The 21,310-nt window shown below is 36.1% G+C and overlaps 1 protein-coding gene across 1 annotated transcript in view; it reads left to right on the forward strand.

Annotated features, from left to right (window-relative positions):
* LOC122814334 (microfibril-associated glycoprotein 4-like) overlaps positions 1-20,340 on the forward strand; it is a 78,543-nt gene extending 58,203 nt beyond the window's left edge. Inside the window, exons 3-5 of the mRNA XM_044086920.1 lie at positions 3,586-3,682; positions 10,455-10,637; positions 19,708-20,340. Of these exons, the coding sequence (XP_043942855.1) occupies positions 3,586-3,682; positions 10,455-10,637; positions 19,708-19,967 (540 nt within the window). The 3' untranslated portion in view covers positions 19,968-20,340. The remainder of the gene's footprint in view (positions 1-3,585; positions 3,683-10,454; positions 10,638-19,707) is intronic.
* Positions 20,341-21,310: the final 970 nt, after the last annotated feature.

The following is a 21,310-nucleotide window of genomic DNA, read 5'->3' on the forward strand; positions in this document are numbered from 1 at the left end:
GGACAAATATATTGGGGGAACATACAGACAGTACTAAAAATTGCTCTTGTATAAATTTAGACAGTTGATAGAATAACAAGTCTTGCTTTGGTATGCATTTTTCTGAAGGGTATGAAGTCTGAAACTCAATGTCTGTCATTATTTAGTGACTTTATTCCTAAATGATTTGCCAGAAAACCACATTTTATGAGGAACACACCAAATATAAGAAGCAAAAATCTATTCATTCTGCGAAAATCTGGACAGTTGAGAGGTATAGTTCAGATGGGGCTGTCTTTGAGTTTGCCACACTTCCCCTTCACTAAATCATAGTTGAATGGAGCCTCCCCCTGCAGCCATTCCAGTGTCCCATTACTTGGCTTAATTACCCCATTCACCATAAACACTGTAATGTGCATACTGCTTTACTTCTACAATGACTTGGATTTCATTTAAAAGTTTTATTTTTCATTTTACAGCACAAACACTAATAGACATCTGATAAGCAAAACAATGCAATCTCACAGTGAAAATAGACTTAGCATTAAAACCTCTCTGCTGTAACTGCATAGACTTCTGGGGTATCTGTAAACTGATGCCTTATATCCGGACTGGTTAAACAGCAGTCCAGATATGAGTTCCCAGCACGCATGTGTTGAGTTCGGGGACTAGTTCCGAGCACGCAGGGGCAGAGTGCTGGGACTCGCTTGCTAATTTTCATTTTGTTTATTTCTGTTTTTGTACAGCTGGGGGGGCTTGTTTATTTCTCTTTTTGTACAGCTGGGGGGCTGCAGTCCTGCAGTCCAATAGTATGAGCCAATACTGAGGCCAGTGAAGGGGCGTCACATGGTACAACATCAAATGCTTTTGCCAGGTCAAGGCAAATGAGCTCAGATGGTATTCTATTGTCAAGTGTTTTAAAAACATGTTTATAAGTTGTTATAAGATTGGTACTACAGGAATTACTATAGTTAAATCCATGTTAGTAAATATTATACTTTGCAAATTTAACTGTGCTTTTGCTTTCCTGTCCTTTCTATTTTATTTCCTACTGAGGAATTATAATTCAGAAAGCTCAAAAAATGCTCTTCCTTTTGCCCACTACCCTTCATTTCTTTTCTGCAAACAGTCATTTAAAATGAAAGGTTAATTCCAATTACAGAATCACGTTTCAGTAGATATGTTTACATCCACATTGTGCTCACACATTCTTAGGAGAAACTTTATTCTAATCTCTTACAAAGCATCCAACTTTGTCAGTCAATGTCTTTTCACCAGTGATGTGTTTTAACTGTATTTCTAATCCTTCCACATGATTCTCTTCCAGAAGTAGACACATACCAGTGTCTAATTCTATCACGTTGTTATTCAAACTTCTTGCCTTTCTTAACAATTAGTCTGTTGGGCCATTCCACAGTATTTGTTTCACAGTCTTATCAGAGCAATTCTAAAAATGTTACAATTTTTGTTACTTTTGACCCCAGAATTCTACTTCCTGTGTGGTTTAAATGTCCTGTACATTTCCCATAAGTCTAGATATGAGCTCCCATATTTAACTGCATATCTTCTCATTTCACTATTAAACGAGATTGTCTTTTGAGTATATTCTTCATTAAATTTAGGTGACAGAACTTCTAAAAGTGTAATCTTTGCTTCTATTTGCAAATTGCATTTATCTCAGTTATTTATTTGTGTGTGTGTGTGTGTGTGTGTGTGTGTGTGTGTGTGTGTGTGTGTGTGTGTGTGTGTGTGTGTGTGTGTGTGTGAGTGTGTACCTCCTGAGACTGGCTGGCATCCTATTCAGAGCCACCTGCTATGCATTGTATTTGCTGAGTATCAGGAAAAAGTATGGCTCCTTTATGAAAGAATGAATGAATGAAGAAAGGTGAGCTGTCAATAATGAAAATGTAGCCACACACAGTGATTTAAACAGTAGTAACTTGCTTTAATGGTTGTCAGTGCTGCTTGCTGCCTTGCACGTAGTGATCAGCACTTCACATCATAGACATGAAGAGATGAATCAGAACCTCTTCTGAAGTGCTGATCATGCCCCCTATCAACATTTGCCTAAAGCAGCCACCAACTGCACTCCGACCTAGTTGCAGCTTTATAAATGGAGCTTAATTCAGAGGTATTACTGTAATAAGTGTTATAATAATATTTATTATGAAACTACATGTCATTTGAATGTACTTATATGAATCTAGTTATGTGCAAACCTGTCTAAATGACTTGGACATTGTTTTTCTCCTGTGTTGTATGATTTACTCCTCTGTTCCTCTTTGTTTCTGTTTATTGTGCTTCAAAATGCATTGAAATGTTCTTAAGTGAGTAACAAGCCTCTCCAGGTGGATGTAAAGGCTCCTTACCACATATAATACCAAACTATATAGTTTTTGGTGTAAAAAGGGAGGTTTTAATTTTATTGTGTCATTAAAGTAGGTTCCTTGATATTTTTCGTGGAGCTGAGAACTGCCATGACCTCATAAAAGACTGAACCTCCAAATGCTTCACTAGATAAATTCATGTATAGGGTGATGTATTTTCATGCTAAATGAATTAACAGGAATTTCTTATTTCCTAGAAAGATAGGTTGTAACTAGGTTTTGCAGGTGGAACATCTTACATAAGGAATTTAAACACATGATGTAGATTTAAAACCACAGTTTAATTGAGAAGTTGCCCTTCTAAAGGCAAGTGTTGTTTTGCTTACCCAGAATGCTTTGCAGTTGTATGTGAATCAGTGCACATACCCTGGCATCATTTTATGGGTGTTGTTATAGGGAAAAATGAGAAATGAGAAAATAGTAAAACTAAAAAAAAAATGCAAGCAATGCTCTATAATCATAGCCGTAGCCTGCTTATCTTTCTTTTCTTTCCAATACTGTACCCCAATTTGGCAATCCTCAACTATAGTTGAGAAGCAAAATAAAAAAGGTTGTTCCAATCTGCTTGGTGCTCCTAACCACAAGAGCAAGCCAGTTCCCATTTCTGCACCCCCTCATCTTGAAACAGAGGAGCACAGAAAAGAAAAAAAGTTCAGCTTCTCTTTTTAAAAATGTAGCTTGCAATAATTCATACCACACATATGAAGTGCTAAAGCACTTCACCCCTGCACTCCTGACCACAAAAGAAGTATCTCATTTAATTTGTTTACCAGCATTCTGAAATGCTGGTACATAAATGATTATTAGTACTAGATTACCAATTGATTGGCATCTCCCAGTTGTGCTCCCTACCATCTTGCATCTTTGTGTCAGGGGTGGCTGCCCCATTCTTCCCACTGTAGCTACACCTTTGACTATAATTTTCCTTTTTTTTTCTTTTGTTTGCAAAAAAAGTTGTTTACAACTTTAACATTAGATGTATAACTGATAATGAATTAACTGTGATATAAAGATGATTCATACTGAGAGAAATACATTTTAATAAAGCATTTTGACAAATGCTAACAAACAAATTAAAAAATTGCATAGTGACTTTTTTATGATTGCCCAACACTTTTAACAGCTATGCTTTGTAACTAGGTCTTATAAGCAATAAGGGGGACATTATTTGGTCCATTTACCACAAAACAGTAAAACAGATGTTGACTTTTCCTAACAGGTGTTTCAGAAGAGGAAGGATGGAACTGTAGACTTCTACAGAAACTGGAATGCTTACAAGTCCGGATTTGGTGTGGCCAATGGAGAATACTGGCTAGGTATGTTTAGTAAAAACAGTTTATATTACATTAATATGTAATTACTTCAATATGTCTTACTGTGAGCTGTGAGTAAATTAAGTGTTAGGGTTTTAACATTAAAAAAGTATCTAAGTATCTGTGGAACTGTGTATCTAAATGCTGCACTACTTAATGTTATGTTTAGCTTGAATATGGTTATTCTCTGCAGTGCACTGAACAGAAAAGTGAAGTGATCTCATGTTTTCCAAAGAATGCATGCAGGGTGTGTACGTTTTAAAACTGGATTGCATTCGCATTTTCTACTATCAAATAGCTTTGTTTCTTTAGCAGACTTTTAATGTATGTCAACAATCATTTAGGTTCATAGGCTCATAGGTAAGTACTAGGCTATCTGCCTGAGGGCATCTATAAGCCTAGCCAGAATGTGTTGGCTTTTGCTGCCCCCTTAGATTAGTTCCCTGTGCCTTGGTCCAGCAGAGCCATTAGTTCTCTGTGCCTCTGTCCAGCAGAGCCACTGCAGTGATCCCTGGGGTAAATTTTCTGTTTCCCATCCACTCGTCAAGGTTTCTCTTGAAGAGTGTAAGTAAGGGGCTCTACCTAATGTAGATTGGAATCCTGTTCCAAAGCATGGGGAGTCTCTGGGATAGGAATCTATCCCTCCAGCATGCCCTATTTATCATTGTGGTGAGGTTTAGATCCCTAGAGCATCTGGCTCTTGGGGATTTGCTTTTTTTTAGGTGGAGCATGTCCATCAATTCTGGTTTGGACATGACCTTGTATGTCAGGCAGAGATCACCTCTGAGTAAGTGGTATGCAACCAAGTACAGCTGGAGTTTCTTCAGTCGGGCTGCATAAGGCATATGTTTGAGGCCAGTAATCCTCTTGATGAGGTACTTCTGTGGTCTTTCCAGCTGTTGCAGGTGTCTTGAAAGGTACATCCCAAATGGGGCATTGTACTCTATGATGGGTCTGATGAGAGATGAGTAGAGGGGCACAATAACCTCTTTTGTTCTAGATGTGAACCCTTTTGTGATTAGGTGGGCCACATAAAAGGATTTTCTAACAACCTTGGGAATATAATTATCAAAGGAGAGATTACTATCTACTTGGGTCCCCAGATCCCTTATTACATTTTCTGTATTTAGGGGACTACTACATATGTGGTAGTTCGCAGGTACTTTGTTTTTTCCAAAGGAGATGACTATGCACTTTTTAGCATTTAGCTTGAGGCCATGATTTTGACACCAGGTATCTGTCTCAGTGAGACCCTTCTGGAGGATGTCTGTGTCAGCTGGAGAGTCAATTATTGCCCCTAGTTTGCAGTTGTCTGTGAACTTGGTCAGCCATAGTCTTCCTGTGCTTCTCTGTACCTCTGAGAAGTATATGCCGAACAGGAGGGGTCCCAGGACTGAGCCCTGGGGGACGCCACTTGTAACTTGTTTAGAGTCGGACCTAGAGCCTGCAACTCTCACCATGTGGGTTCTATCCATGAGCCAATTGGCAACCCGTCTCGTGACTTAGGGGGTTTTGTTCAGGGATTTATGATTTAGGGATTTAGGGTAGGGATTTATGCATTAATGAATTACATTTACCGCTGTGGCAGTTGTATTAATTTATGAGAGATGATGATGAATTTGCAATATGTTAGACTGGATTTCTTTGAGCTAAATGTTTTACTTTCTTTCAGTTTCAACTGCAGAACATGCATGAGTTCTTTTTACTGCACTTACTTAACACACATAAAACACAATAAAAATGAACCTACACTTAAGAGAGAGAACTGATACTTTCACAGCCAGATCCAAGAACACAAACCTAACAGTCTGAAAACCCAGACAGCATGAATCACTTTTAACTTAATATATGCCAAAAGATCACAAGGTCTAATATGAAGTTCATGAAATGGTTAAGAATGAGTATTCAATGCAGTAGCATGCACCCAACCAGGTACTTGCAGCAGTTGAAACAACCTCAAAAGTTCCTCGGCAAGAAAATCCAGGGTATGAATACCCTGTCCTGCACAGATCACCTTAAGGCCTTATCTCTGCATTCAGTCTCCTACAGGTTGTTGAGAGGTGATCTATGCCTAGCATATAAGGCATTCTCATATCCATCTCTAATGGATTTCATGCACATCTACAAAATAAACTGCACAAGAAACACTGGATCCAAAGATCTGAACTTTACCTGCAACATAAATAAAACATGCTGGAGAGACCGATACATATCTCAAAGTATCCCCAAGCCATGGAATAAGCTCCCCATCTACATGAAGCAGAGCTCATCCATAAACCTATTCAAAAGAAACTTGATCATTAGATGGGAAATCACAAATTCGCCCCTGGTCTGACCAGCATGTTTCTAATGGACAGGAGGTGACAGTAAGTACATTAATCCCCAACTCACGTACCCACCTCACATAACCCTCAGCTACCTCTTTATCAACATATCTCACCATTTAGGCATCGAAGGAACTTGGAGAAAAAACTGGGTGGGGTTGCATGGCTAGACCTGGAAAAAACCTAGGGGTCAATAGCATAACATAAACTATGATCCTATGAATAGGGAATGAATCCTGCAAAAAGTCAACTAGGGGAATCTCTTCTATCTGGAGGATTACAGGGTATGCCTGTGTCAGGATAATGCCCCAGCCAAACTGTGTGAAAGGAAAGGCTTTTTCATCCATCAGGGTACTTTGCTATAGAAACAATTTACAAATGAATTTTAAATATTCAGCAGATCTTGCTATTAAAATCAAATGGCAATATCGTTCCTTCATTTCTTCACTTCTTCTGATAAAGTGTGGCAGTTCCTGAAAGACAACCTGATCAAGGTAAACCTCTAAATTGAAGCTCCTACAGAGAGCAGTGGTTTGCCTAGGCAGCAGCAGCTGCAAATGGTGTGAGACAAGCTGATATCATGTCAGAGCAACTTTGCAACAATGACTTCTTCTTCAGTGTCCTGCCACATTAGGAGTCAGACAGTGGTGGATAATCTCAAGTATCGTCAACTGTTGAAGATTCATAGACCATGTAAATCTCTAGTAAAGCATGTCTTCAGTCAGGATATCCAATTAGCAAACAGCAGCAAAGCATGTCTTCAGTCAGGATATCCAATTAGCAAACAGCAGCAAAGCATGTCTTCAGTCAGGATATTCATTTTTCCTTTATTGGAAAATACAGGGGACATGAGTGTGGATAATGATTCATGTACCAAACCAGGGAGCCTAAGAAGTTATTGAGAAGCAGTGGAGAGAAGACTGTGAAAGCTAATGAGAGCATCATACAAGGAGAAAGCACACTTAACAAGGGTTCCTATCAGTTTGTCGAAACTTCAGCAGTTCGAACACCATATGTTCGAACTGTAAAGTTTGAAAACTGATTATTGCGAAGCTGCGGAACACCAAATTCTTTCCCAGGGAAAGAATTTAGTGGGCCATTTCTGTGGCTTTGCTATTTTCAGCACTGTGGTGGAAAGTTATGGGTCGGGTTCAGGTAAGTGTGCGATTGTGTGGACGTTAGGGTTAGGGCACGGGTTAGGTGAGTTAGGATTAGGGCGTGGGTGAAGTGGGTGTGTGAGAGTGACAGACTTTAAGGTTAGGGCAGGATAGGTGAGTTAGGGTTAGGGCATGGGTCAGGTGAGTGTGCGATAGTGACGGACCTTAGGGTTAGGGTTTGGGTTAAGGTAAGTGGATAGATAGTAGTGTATTTACAGTTTAGTGTAGGGTTAGACGTAGGATTCTAAGTATATATGTGTGGATTGCTGTTTTTTGGTGTACTTGTCTTGTGTGGGTGGAACAGTGATTTATTTTCCATGGGAAAAAAATCGCTGTTCTAAGCCTTCAATGGTTTTGCACTTTGAGGTTAGAAGTTCGAACATATGGTGTTTGAACTTCTGCCGTTTCGACAAAGTGATATAGACCCCTTAACAATACTTCTTCTTTGATGGCAATGGGTAAGCATATAGAGATGCATAGATGCTACCAGACTCAAGAGTGATTGAAAATAGAAATCCATCAGTGGGATTAAACAGAACATTTGAGAGGTGGTAGCCATTCATTGTGATGTGTTTTTGCTAACTTTTCCCCCAAGTAGGAGAGTCAGTGTGAATCTCCTATCCTTGCTATTGTAATTAGCATAGAGTAGTCAGCAGATATACTTAGATTCACAAGTGGATCTCAATAGGCTAACAAGCTTTAGAAGGTTTAGTGGTGCTGCTTGGGATCATGGACTGATTCCAAACTAGTGATTAAGTTTGACAGGAATCGTTATCTGTTATGCTTTGAATGTAATAAATATAGTACCATTAAGCAGTGACTGAATAAAGCTAAAGTTGATATTATATTATTTCATGAATGAAAATCTAGAAAGAAGCACGTGAGAGAATTTTAAAAGATCTTCTTGGAGGGAGTATATGTATTGGCAGTTTATAAAAGCAGTAAAAATCTGCTGTAGCATCCTGTTTAAATAACGGTGGGGACCTTGTAATCTGTGAGGACCTTGGATTCTAGCCAATGTCCTCTGTGTTAAGAGGAGTCAGTTGAGGTAGTTTGGACAGTTTCTGAGGATGTGCCCTGGATGCTTCCCCCAGGGGGTACCAGACAAATCCAGTTGGGAGTGGATTCATGGGTATATCCTGGACATTATAGAGGGATTATATCTCTGTACCATGCTTTGGAATGTCAGAGGATTTCACAGGATGAGGTTGAGACTTTTATTTTGCATTAGAAAAGTCTGGACTGCTCTTTTTAGCTTACTGCTGTCTTTACCCTTTAGCATCATTAAAACAAATTGTTTAGAATATGGATCAATGTATGGGGAGATGGATGGGTGTATGGATTGTTGGATGGCTGTTATAATTATATAAATTCACTCAGCCCGAGTTAAAATATAAAGCAGCAGGAATCCATCACTGAATCTAATTCTTTACTCTTAACATTCCTCATAACATGTACATAAGGAGGAGAACAAAACCACAAAACTGGCATGGAACAGACAAACCGCAAAACGTCAAAAACATTACATTGCTAAGATTATGATGAAGTTCTGTTTTTAACGAATAAAAGAATGAAAGTGCTTAATCTTGACTACTAAAGTAGCTCCTTTCTGTCAGATTGTAGAACCTGTTTTGAAGTTATGTATTGAAGAAGCTACTGAAATTTTATAAAATACAGACTTTGAAACTTAAAATATCACAGCTTCTATCCATCTGCAATGTTTCTTTCTGGATGATGCATGTAGTTGCTAAAAGCTTGTAGCCACTCTCTTAGAATTTAACTTCGACAGAACAACATCATGGATTTAACCAGTGGCTGCATTTAAATGTATGACAATGAAAAGGTCCACTTGCAATATAATGGCTATTCTTTACTTGCTGGGTGCACTACAGAGATGCTTGCTAGCTGAATGTGCTATTTAATTCAATGAATAAAACATCAGCAAACAAAAAGCTCTGTAATACACACATAATATTCATAAATGCTTCAGCCACTCATTTTTTAATACTCATTACTTGCAGGCACTTGCTAAAGCTTTTGATTAAATAGATCTGTAGGTGATTAGTAGGCTAATGACCCCAGGGGATCTTTTTAAGTCTAGCCATCCTTCCTAAAGGTAAAAAGCAAACCCTGTACCCTGTGTCTGTAAGGTAAACACTTTAACCATTATGCCTCCCCAACCTCTCTTTTTAGCTGGAAGAAGTGGAGTTGGGGTGTGGCATGGAGAGTATGAAATGTGTTTAATTGTAGTTGGACTCCTAAAAGATGAGGAGATAAATGGAAACAGTCAGACATGGTAGGAGATGGGAGCAGAGAGAAGGTGAAACATGAGTAGAAGTAGTTCAGTCTGTAGGTAGAATAGAACCCTAGGCTGTGGGAGTGTAAGGGTAATAGAATGTTGAATGTAAGAAGAGTTAGTGCTAGTGGGGGGATATTTATCTGAGGGTCTATCAAGGCAGAAGAGTCATAGGGTAGGATGTGTAAGAACTAGCATAAGGATGGAGTATGGTTATATATGGTGGGGCAGGTATTATCCTGGTGATAATAGAAACAGAGTCAGAAGCCTAGGAGTAATCGTTTGAGCTGGAACTTGAAATTATAGTTGCTGTTGATTTGTTTAAGATGGAGGGAAGGGTTGTGCCATAGTCTGGTGATGTGGGGAATAAACAGAGTCTCCTGCATGACCACTTTCAAAAGCAGAATAAAAGGAGCAATTTGTTTTAATAGAAGAAGCCTCAAGCTCTATGAAATAAGAATGACCACTATCCAACTACTGAATGTACCAGGAGCAGCTTTCAGCTACAGTTGAACAAATGCAGACATGCTCCATTAATCAGTTACACTCTTAGAAACACTCATCTTTAAATACTCACACCACACACACACACACACACACACACACACACACACACACACACACACACACACACACACACACACACACACACACACACACACACACACACACACACACACACACACACACACACACACACACACACACACACACACACACACGATATCCTCTTTGCAATCTCCTATCTATTCTTTTACAAGTTGCACCTTTAATAGAAATGCTTTACTATATCTTTCTGTCTCATTTATTTAGAAAGAATTTTTAGAAGATGTCTGTAAAGTGTATTGGATGAATTCACTTCAGTTTTACACCATTTTTACTGAATGTAACTTTAAATAATGCACCCTGACATTTAGTTGAGAGATGTATTTGTTGCAATTTGTAAAGAAATGTATGCAAAAAGTAACATGCATGTATCCAAATATGTTGTATTACAGGTCTGGAAAGCATTTACCTTCTAACACTGAAGAGGAAATTTGAATTAAGAGTTGACTTAGAAGATTTTGAGAGAAATAAAGTTTTTGCCAAATATGCTCAGTTTTCCATCTCATCAATGGCAATTAATGGTGAAGAAGAAGGTTACAGACTGTTTGTGACTGGATTTACAGATGGGGGAGCAGGTAAAACTGAATATATTAATAAAATGAAGTCACAAAGTGAGGGGATATAAATTGCTTTGATCTAAGCGATTGGACTACTGGATGATATTTATTTAATTATTACAGAGAATCCATAGTAATTTGTCCAACACTAGTGACTCCTGCACATATTCCTGTATGACAACAACATTTGCCAGTCATCATTCACCTCTTTGCAGTACAGCTAGGGAGAGCACTTGTTCTAAAATGCTAAATGTGAATCATTGCATATCAATATGAGTTGTCTGGCCTCAAACAAAAGCTGACAGCTAGACAAATAAAATAACATCAACCATGTCTTAGCCTGGAACAATAACTATCATATTAGTAATTGTTTATGAAAGTTTGGAAAAAATAACATTTATCATGTTTATTGTGATTTAGAAAGCCCTAGATTCTAATGCATTCTACCACTCTAAAATGAGTTTGTATTGAACAGTGTTGTTGTTTATACTTCTTTAATAGCTCCTGTAGCTCTAGGGAACAAAAATGTGCACTTTGAAGTATAGAGTCAGGCAAGACTCTAAATTAATTTTGTGATTATCCAGATTTTTAAGAGGATAGGGTATTTTAAATGTTTTATTTTGACTAAACACAACATAAATATATTTCCACAGTGCTTCATATGATTTGACTTTGAATATAGAAGCTATTATGTGTGTGTGTGTGTGTGTGTGTGTGTGTGTGTGTGTATACACACACACACACACACACACACACACACACACACACACACACACATATAGTTTGTGAATATGACAAGTCTGTGAGGATCAGGTCACCAAATTTAATTTGTGCAAAACAATTTCACTGAGAATCTTGATTCAGGGAAACAAAGTTAGCCTTTACTCTACTGTTATGTAACTGTGGAGTTGATACATAAAAATTAGGGGGTGTGGAGGGTCCCAGTTATGGGAGTGAAGGAGGGCTATTAACCTAGAAAGAAAATCTTTTTTGTTCACTGGTTATAGTATTCAGAGAAATCATTTCAAGCAATTGGTATTTGTATTATGTGTATTTGCCTTTAAGGAATCATTATGTCTGGAATACCTTTTAAAGCAGCTTTTGCGTTTTAATGGAATCAGAGAAATGACAATACTATGATCATTTGATTGAAAAATCTTTTGGGGATTGCTAGGGAAATTATTTGTAAAAATACAATAATTTTGGTAGAATACACATTGGTATTGTATGCTCTGAATTAAGGAACAATTTGAATCAATCTGAAATTATATTTTCAAATGTAAAAATAATATAATCATAAGTGAGTGTACAGATGGAATCTAAATTTGGTTTGTGTCAGGATTTTAAGATATTTTAATTGTTTGCAGTGTCACTTATTTTCTACACTAATTCAGGTATTTTGATGAATTAAAAGTGTGTTTATTTCTATGATTTTTTTAAAAATTTGATATACAACTAAATTCTGAGAGGCTATTAATTTGGCAGATTCATTTACATTAGTGATTGTTAGTACTGTAGCATCAGCAAATAAATATAGTCTAGTTTCTGATTCCTTACCACTTTTAAAATTGTTAGTTATATTGATTTATCTTATGCAGTCTGATAAGCACTTGAGTACCAACAGAGAAAGTATTAAACTTAGTAATTATGACGCTGCTTTAGCCTAACAATGTAAATAGTATTGAACATAGCATTTCCTTTAAAAGTTTACTAAATTACCCCAATCAAGCAAATCACATGTTTTTTTCTATGCCTAAGCTGTTTAGGGGTAGATGCATTTTTTTACACTCTGCAATGTGAACTCACATTTTTTTTTAAATATTATCTTGAGTCTGACATATAAAATCAATTCCATATTATCTTTATGAAAGAGAAAACAAATATATTTGTAATATTCTGGCAATCAAAACTGCAATATAAATCTTATGATACTTATTTAAATTAGTTATTAATCTGTAAGAGCATTAATCTACTGACTGTTTGTCTTGTTTCAGAATCAGTACTCTTGTGGAATATTTCCTGGTAGACTAAATTATTTTATTTTATTTTTTTATACTTTTGAACAATTCATGTACAATATCAATTATTTTCTGAGGTGACAGTTCATTATTAAACCATCTGAATCTGAACTTTGTTATCTTACAAGTTTTCAGTTTGGTCTTTAATTTCAGTTATATTGATTTACTTTGTTAAGCATGTAATTTTGTTAATGTTCATCCTAATAATTATTTATTTGTATTGCTAATTTATATTACTCTTCATGGAATTATAAATATTACCAAAATGTATTTTAAAATTGTTGAATGTATCTTCATGGATTATTTCCTATTTATTTTAATAGGATGTGAATGTTTTTGCTTGGAACTGATCTTGTCAAACCTTGTGATGTTAGTGTGTAAATCTTACCAATTATAGCCTTACAATTCAGTATTTGTTGGTATTCTTATTTGATGTCCAAATGTATTAGTTCATCTTTTTGCACTTTGGACTTATCTATATTTAACCTTTCTTGTATTTGAACAAATAAGTAGTTTTATGAAACATAACACATTTTAAACTGTCCCATAAAAAATAAATACATTTGTATCAGCTTCTCATTAACTAATCAAAGCCACATGAAGTTGGAAAGAAAGATGCATCTGCCCCAGGCTTGTGCTATTAGGGGGAAATAACTGGCACTGTGGAAAATATACTGATTGTTCCTTGAAAGCAGTCTTTGTAATAGGTTATGCAGCTGAATTCAATCATTGGTGTAGTTGCTCTGAAATGCCCAAATCAGCATTGTATAAGATGTGATGTTCTGCCCTTGCAAGGCTATAATCAATATTTTAATAATTTAAATATTGCAGATGTTTAAATTTCATTAATTGGCTATACCAAACATCTAGCAAACCTTTTCAACTGCAGTTTATGGAATGACTTTGAAACAGTGTAGATGAAGAATTATATAGTAGCTGTTTGCTTGTAGCTGGAAGATTTTTCTGGGTTTTTATGCTGGATGATGTTTTGATTTTTGTCCTTAACTCTGGTTGATTGGTCCCAATCAGGGTATTGCTCAGGGCACCAATAGGCCTACATACAACTGTGATAATAATGATGGGTTTAACTCATTTATTGACCAGTCTTTAAGTAATATTTGTTTTAATGCAATATGAAGGCAAACACCTAAATACACTAATTTAATATCACTAATTATAATCTGAATAAAAAGCTTTGTGATTTCAATTAGGACAGGAAGTAATCTTTAAAATATTACAATTTAAAAAATAAATGTAAAATATGTAAGCACTTTGTATACTTAAGTTTCAAAAATGTATATATAATGTATATGAAATAAGATTTCATATTTATATGCAATCAGATTTCATAAATTTAATTTTGAGCCCATTTTAAAGCAGATGTGATATGTTTCAGAGCAGAAGTATCCTTATGAAGAATGGAATTAAAATCCATAACTAAACCTAAATTTTCTAGGATTTTGTTAAAAATATTTTACAACTTCATAACATTTTTGAAATCCAAAAAACACTGTTTTGATATTTAGCGTCCGTCATTGTGTTCATAACCTTATTATCATAACAGAAGGATAGAATTTTTAGGATTATGGCCCCATTTTTCTATTTTAAGTAGTACACTACAAGCTAAATAAATACCAGACTAGCAACTCAAAATTTGTAGATATACAGTTTTATAAACCTGTAGAAGGAATATATATATATATATATATATATATATATATATATATATATATATATATATATATATATATATATATTTCATTAAATATTAACTTATCTGTTTAATTTTTATTTTTTATTTATTTATTTATTTAACATTTGTTGACCGGGAATGTCCGACTAGGTTCCACAGAGCCTGTTTTCAGTGGAGGCCCGGGGAGAAATGCTCCAGATGCATGTCTTTGGAATGTGGGAGGAAACCAGAGTACCCGGAGGAAACCCACGTGAACACAGGGAGAACATGCAAACTCCACACAGAAGGCACCCCAGCCGAGAATCGAACCGGATAACCTCTTGCTGTGAGGCAACAATGTTAAACACTGCACCACTGTGCCGCCCAAAATTAAGTTATTCTAAAAGAATAATATGTGAACTACTCCAACAAGTGCTTAAGTCATAAACAGACAGAATATTGGCTGATCACTCAAGTCAAATGTTATCCTGTATCCAGGAGCAGTTACACTTTCAGCTGTCTTTTAATAAAGCCTTCAAATATTTTTTAATTATCCATATGCAGTAATGCTTCTTATGTTTTTTTTTTCTAGGCAGAATACTTTAGCAATCTAGAATTATAGTGTTTGAAGATGCATACCTTCTTCTCTACATAGAGATTATGTGGTTTCTTTATTGTAAAGTTTATTAGTCAAGTGAAAGCAACACCTTGTGTAGAACTTTCAAATTTGCATAGGAAGAAGGCTTCATGTATTACAAGAAGCTTGCTTTTCTGCTTTTGGAAACATGGTAGTACCCTAACACACAATTTATCTATTTATTTGCATTTTTTTTTTGACTGAACAGAGCCTACTGACTGAGATTATAGCCTTATTCAGAGCCCCAACTAGGGGAGTAACATTTTGGATCTTGATCCCACTAATATGGGGCATCTATCACCATCCCTTTCTTATCTTTGTTATTTGGTAGGTCTGACCATAAAGACATTTCCTTCTAAATAGACCCCTTCCGCATAATGTACCTAAAGACATTTCTCTAAGGCAAGCTACTTACTCATAAGTGATGCAGTGGCAAGTTTCAAATCCCCATCAAACCCAGTTAAATCCACTGAATGTGTGGAAGTGTACACCACTACACTGTACCAGCATATAAACAGCTGCATAGACGCAACAGTACCTTGTAGGAACAAGAGTTGAGCAAACTCCAGAAACAACCCTCCTCCCCCCATGGTGGAATCTTAATATCAACAAGCTTTACAAAAAAGGAATAGAATTTTGTCCAAAAGTAGGAAGAGTAATTCCCAGGATGATACAACCTTCATCACTGAAATAAACAAAAAATATGGAGCTTAATAAAATCTACAAAGCCTAGTTTGAGTGTAAAATAGGTACTACCCAAGCCAAAGACAATTACAAGGCCTTTTTAGTTATGTTTGTAATCTCAAAAGCACAATACTGCAATGCACTGAGCTGATTGTGAATGATGTTTTCTATACTGAGGCTAGAGATGTAGCCAACCTACTGGCCAATAAATTCAGCTCACACTTTACCTCTCTCTCCCCCATCTATCTGTCCCACAAGATATAGCTGAAACTGGCTTGCCTCTGGTCATTACTCAAGACCAAGTCCTAAAAGTGCTATCAAAAGCTAAAAAATAATGCATTGATGGGTCCTGACAATATCCCTGTGCACATCTTAAATGACATGAAACATACTTTAGCCAACATGCTAAAACACTGTTCATCCTCAGCCTCATTACAGGTTTTGTATCAAGTGAATGGTGAAAAGCTACAGCAATTACCCTACATAAAAGATGACTTTCCACAGACCCAGGCAATTACAGACCTATAAGTTTGACTACCCTCATATGCAAAGCCATGGAAAGACTTATTATGAAACTAATCAATGAGGACATAGGGAACCTCCAAACACTGAACCCATATCAGTTTGGATTCATCAAGGGCAGGTCATGCTTAATTAACCTGGTGGAATTTTTGAAAAGGTCACCAAAGTAATACATTAAGATAAAATGGTATGCACCACAAATCTCAGCCTGGCCAAAGCTTTTGACACAATTCCCCATTTGAGCATAGTAGAAAATCTAAATAAATGTAAAATTACACCATATGACACCTTTTGGATTGCCACCTGACCCACATATTGGATGCAAGAGATGAACGTATGAAAAATTACCTTCACAAGCAATTACCAGTGGATTCATCCAGTGTTCAGTGCTGGGACCCCTCCTGTTTGACATCTATTTCTCAGAACTAAAAGCTAATACCAAGGGCTCCGGTTCACTGAGTTTGCAGATGACTACAAGCTAGGAAGATTCACTGAATCTAAAAATGACATAGCCATCTTGTAGGAAGATTTGTCCTAATTAACTGGAACCAGAAATCATGGACTGAAATGAAATAACAGAAAATGCCAGATGTTCTGGATTTGGGAACGTAAGTGGACAGTGATCTAACTTTCAACCAATATGTGTCCACTGTTGTAAGAAAATCCATTTATTTGGCACAGCTTATAAACAAAGGGATTGTATTTAGATCTATAGATGTTATTGTCCTCCCTTTACTCAGCCCTTGTTAGGGCAAACATTGAGTACAATGCCACCTTTGGCATGTATCTCTCAAGACATATACGGCAAATGAAATGCCCACAGGGATACCTTACTACAAGGATATAAGTCCTAAACAGTATGTCCAATAGACTGACTCAAATCATGTCACTATACTTGGTATCCTGTAGACTGCTAAATAGTTACCCATATTTGGAGTACAAGGCATCATCCAACCTAATAGTAATGCTCTTACTGTACATCAAGAAGTGAAATGACATCAGAAATATCTACACCTCCTCTGTAACATCATCAGAATGGTTTGGGGAGACAGGTACATCTTGTAGAAGATATCACTGCTCTGGAACATACTCCCATCTATGTAAAGCAAAGTTCATCCCTATCCAATTGATATGCAACTTGGATCTGTGGTTGGGTAGTATAAAATTTACCTCAGGACTGGCCCCTGTATTACTTACTAATGGGCAGACAGTTCCTAAGTGCTTTATCCCAAGCACAAGTCCCCTCAAATTATCAGTGATATGACCCTAGTTATTCTCATTAGGGGTAATACATAATTATCAACCATGCAATAGGTAAGGTCAATCTAACACCAACTGGATAGATTAATTTAACCATCAAAAGGGAAACTGACTATTATTAAAATGGCCCACAAGGGCAGCCAGCCTATTACTTACCTATGAACAAAATGCTGTCTAGCATGAATAATAGTACAGTGCAAATAATGTAAAAATGTGTCATTTATGATATTTTATAAACAGACCTCCCTGTTAACCAAGCAATTTAGATAAAACTAAGATGCATTTGATAAGCTAGCAGTGTCCTACCCAGTCTGAGTCAACTAAGTTTGGGAACAGTTATGATAATGAAAACATATACATGAAAGAGTCTTTTAGCATGCAACAGTCACACAACTGCTGTCTAATATCCACATAGTTCTAAAGCTAAACACTATCAAAAATGTATTTTATTGCACTGTTCTTATGTAGGTCTGGTATAAGAAGTTTGTATTTTATATAGTTTTTGTTAAAGCCTGGCACACTGTAGTTCACATCATTATAATCATTCCATTTTAATGTAAAAACTTTAACTTGCTTAAATTTGTAATGTTGTCTTTTTATAAGAACTAAAACCTATTAGCAAGAACTCTACAAAAATGATGAAATCCTGCTTTTTTTATTTATTTTTTTTTCTTTTCTTATACTTTCTCCCCACAGAAAGACCAGATCTTTCAACAAAGCTGGAGCTTTGAAGAGTTATAATGTTGAATTTTAGAAATTAATCAAACTATACCAGAGACTACTTTCACAGTCTCAGTGATAATTAGAATAGGTGTCCAGGAGAAAAGCACAACTTTCTAAATTAGAAGATAGGCTTGCCAGAATACTTTTTGTCTGTCAGCAGAGAAATATTTGTAATCAAAACTATGAACAGAAACATATATTGCAATAAATAAAGAAATAATCATTAATTACATTTTTAGCTATTACTGATTACATTTTTATTTTAGACCCCGTATTGAGATTTTTAGTGCCAGCAAAGGCAGAAGCCAGATTTGTCAAGTATTTTCTGAGTAGTAAATGTTTTAATTAACTTGGGGGGCCAGGGGTTGGAAGTAGCCTTACTGGATGGCTGTGTTTCTGCTTGTGTAATACATGGCTAGTGTAAAGTATTGACAGATATTAGCAATTTGTTTTATTTTGTTCATTTTTTTGTCAGGTACTAAAAACAGTGAGTCAGAAATATAAGAATTTGAAATTATGATGCCAAAATTCAGGGAATACTACTGCCAGCCATTGGTTGGTAGTGCCTGACTCCACCTTGAATGATATATGATAACTTATCCCCAGTTGAAGTTCAAACTTTGGCGTTACTAAAATTATTTATTTAATTGTTTAATAAATTGTTCTATTGCTTATTAATAAGGACATCAATATGCTTGTTTAATAATTATATACAAACATTGATATGTAGGTTGATTTAAGTTTAGAAGTACTTTTGATCATGAAATATTAATATATTGATTTATAGATTTGGATTTTATTTTTGGGTTACCTTTAAAATGTGTTGCTTTTATTTTCATTGTTTCTATCATCTGCTTCAGTGTTTGTTGTATTCCTCATGTCTGACTTGTAGTAACCCCTCAGATTGCTTTGCTGACTTTGAAAAATATTGTGTCCTGGCAGCTCAGGTCAGTAGCATCCATGGCAATACATTGATCGTTTCATGTCTGTTCCTCAGACATGCACCCCAGTTTCTACCTTCCAAGATGAAGTAGGCAAGCAAAGCCTCAGCATTCTTCTCTCTCACAAGCTAACTCTTTCAACATTCAGGTCACTAAGTTTGTTTGGACTTCTTGTTGTTCATGTCACAGAGCCTGCATAGAACCTTGGAGCCATCAGTTCCATTTCTGGACACATACAGTGAAAAACATGATAATGTAATGTAATATGGGAAGAATGAGTTTGTAAAGTAATGTGAGGCAGACACAGAACTTGTCTAAGTGGCCTTTGTAGTGCAGGTTGGTCAGCTCTATAAACTGACATGATGCAGTATGTTCAGCTTATAACTCAGACCATCTTCAATTGTAGTAAAAAGAGGCTGAATGTACAATGTCCCTTGCCAGAGTGTGCGCATCTGTATGCTTTTGTATTTTGAGGGCATCCTCACAATCAGATGCAACAGTGTTTCTCAAAAAAATAACTTCCATTTAAGAAACATGACAAGAAAACTACCTGTTACATTGGAAAGCATAATTTTGTCATCTTTTCAGTAACTTGGTAATGAAATATATCTCACTATTGTTTTCTTTACAGGAGATGCCTTAACTGATATAAGTGGTGCAAACTTTTCTACCTATGACCATGACCAGGATACAAGTTCTGCAAACTGTGCTTCAGAATTTTCTGGTGCTTTTTGGTATGTTGCCTGTCACTGTGCCAATCTTAATGGTCGTTATTTAAGAGGAAGCCATACATCATATGCCAATGGTGTCAACTGGTGTAAATGGAAGGGATATCATTATTCTCTCAAAATCAGTGAAATGAAGATGCGACAAGTTCACCAGTTCCAATGAAATGCTTAGGAAATGGACTATGGATGTATATATCTATGATAAATGTATACAGACATACTTAACAAAAAAATTAACTGTTTTTTCTTGAGTTTTGTTTCATTGCTCAGCTGCTAAATAAAAGACAATGCCATGATTGTTTCAACTACTTCAAAATGTAGCCGACTCTTCCTGAACAAATTCTGATAAACAAATGATGACAACCACTAGCTGTTGTCATGGTGAGGTCTATACTTATGTAAAGCAAATCAATACAAAGTCTGCTGACAAGTGAAGAAAGTGTTTTTCTACTCACATTTGTTTCAACATTTCAAATATACAATGTACACAGTGGCTGAAATAATTCAAAATTAAAATATTCTTTATTGACTTACAATTCTTGACAAATTTTCATTGTAATGGGAAATGCAAAGTAAAGATTTCCTGTTTAAGTGCAAGCAGGTAACCAAAGAATAGTAGTTTAAACACATGAATTGTCTTTATGGAACATATCTTTTGAAATATGCCTTAATGTTTAAGTCTATCCTTATTTAAAACATCAGGCATGTAACTAACAATCGTAATAACAAGTACTATAATCCTTTTGGTTTAATTGATGAGCGAAGTATTTCCAACCAATGTCATAACTATGAAATGCTGAAACTATGCACTCAGTTTTGATAAGTTAATTTATGACAATCTGTCATGAATTTATTTCTGTCTTAAAAAGAAATTAACTTAAGAGAAAAGCAGAAGCAAGGCTCAGAAAACCAACTTTAATAGCCACACCAGAACACTGGTTAGCGCTTTCGTCTCTCACCAAATTCACATGAGACTTCATTAGACAAATAACGTAGACACATATTCATTAATAAATACAATTACAACAAATCACATGATAACCTTTAAACATATGGAAATTGTGCTTAATTTCAACAACATTAATCTTGCCCGGATTACAGAAACAGTGCATGAACTTTTTTCCTAAACTGAAACCTGTCACGTCAGCCGAGAATTTCAACAATAAGATCTGTGCCATTCAAGAAAATCTGATTAAATTGAACGATTCCATAAACCATCGTAAAAAGAAGAGGTTTGAGAGAGATTACAAAGATTATGAATGGGGTGTGGTATCAGCGTTTGGCTTGATATTGCAAAAAGAAACGCAAAGGGATGTGTGTGAGATTGCGAGAATAACCAGTGAGAATGGTGTCACCAATGCAACAGCAGATAATGAAACTGTGCGGAGATCTGAATGCCTAAATAAAAATACTCAGGTTGCTTCAGAAATGTCTGGCAAAAGAACTAATAAAACCAACAATGTTGCCAGAAGTATGAGCGATCTTGAGGGATTGGTGAGCAGCCCT

The sequence above is a fragment of the Protopterus annectens genome, chromosome 10.part0 (assembly GCF_019279795.1).
Source record: "Protopterus annectens isolate FY-2018-M chromosome 10.part0, PAN1.0, whole genome shotgun sequence".
In the NCBI taxonomy this organism is placed as follows: domain Eukaryota; kingdom Metazoa; phylum Chordata; order Ceratodontiformes; family Protopteridae; genus Protopterus; species Protopterus annectens.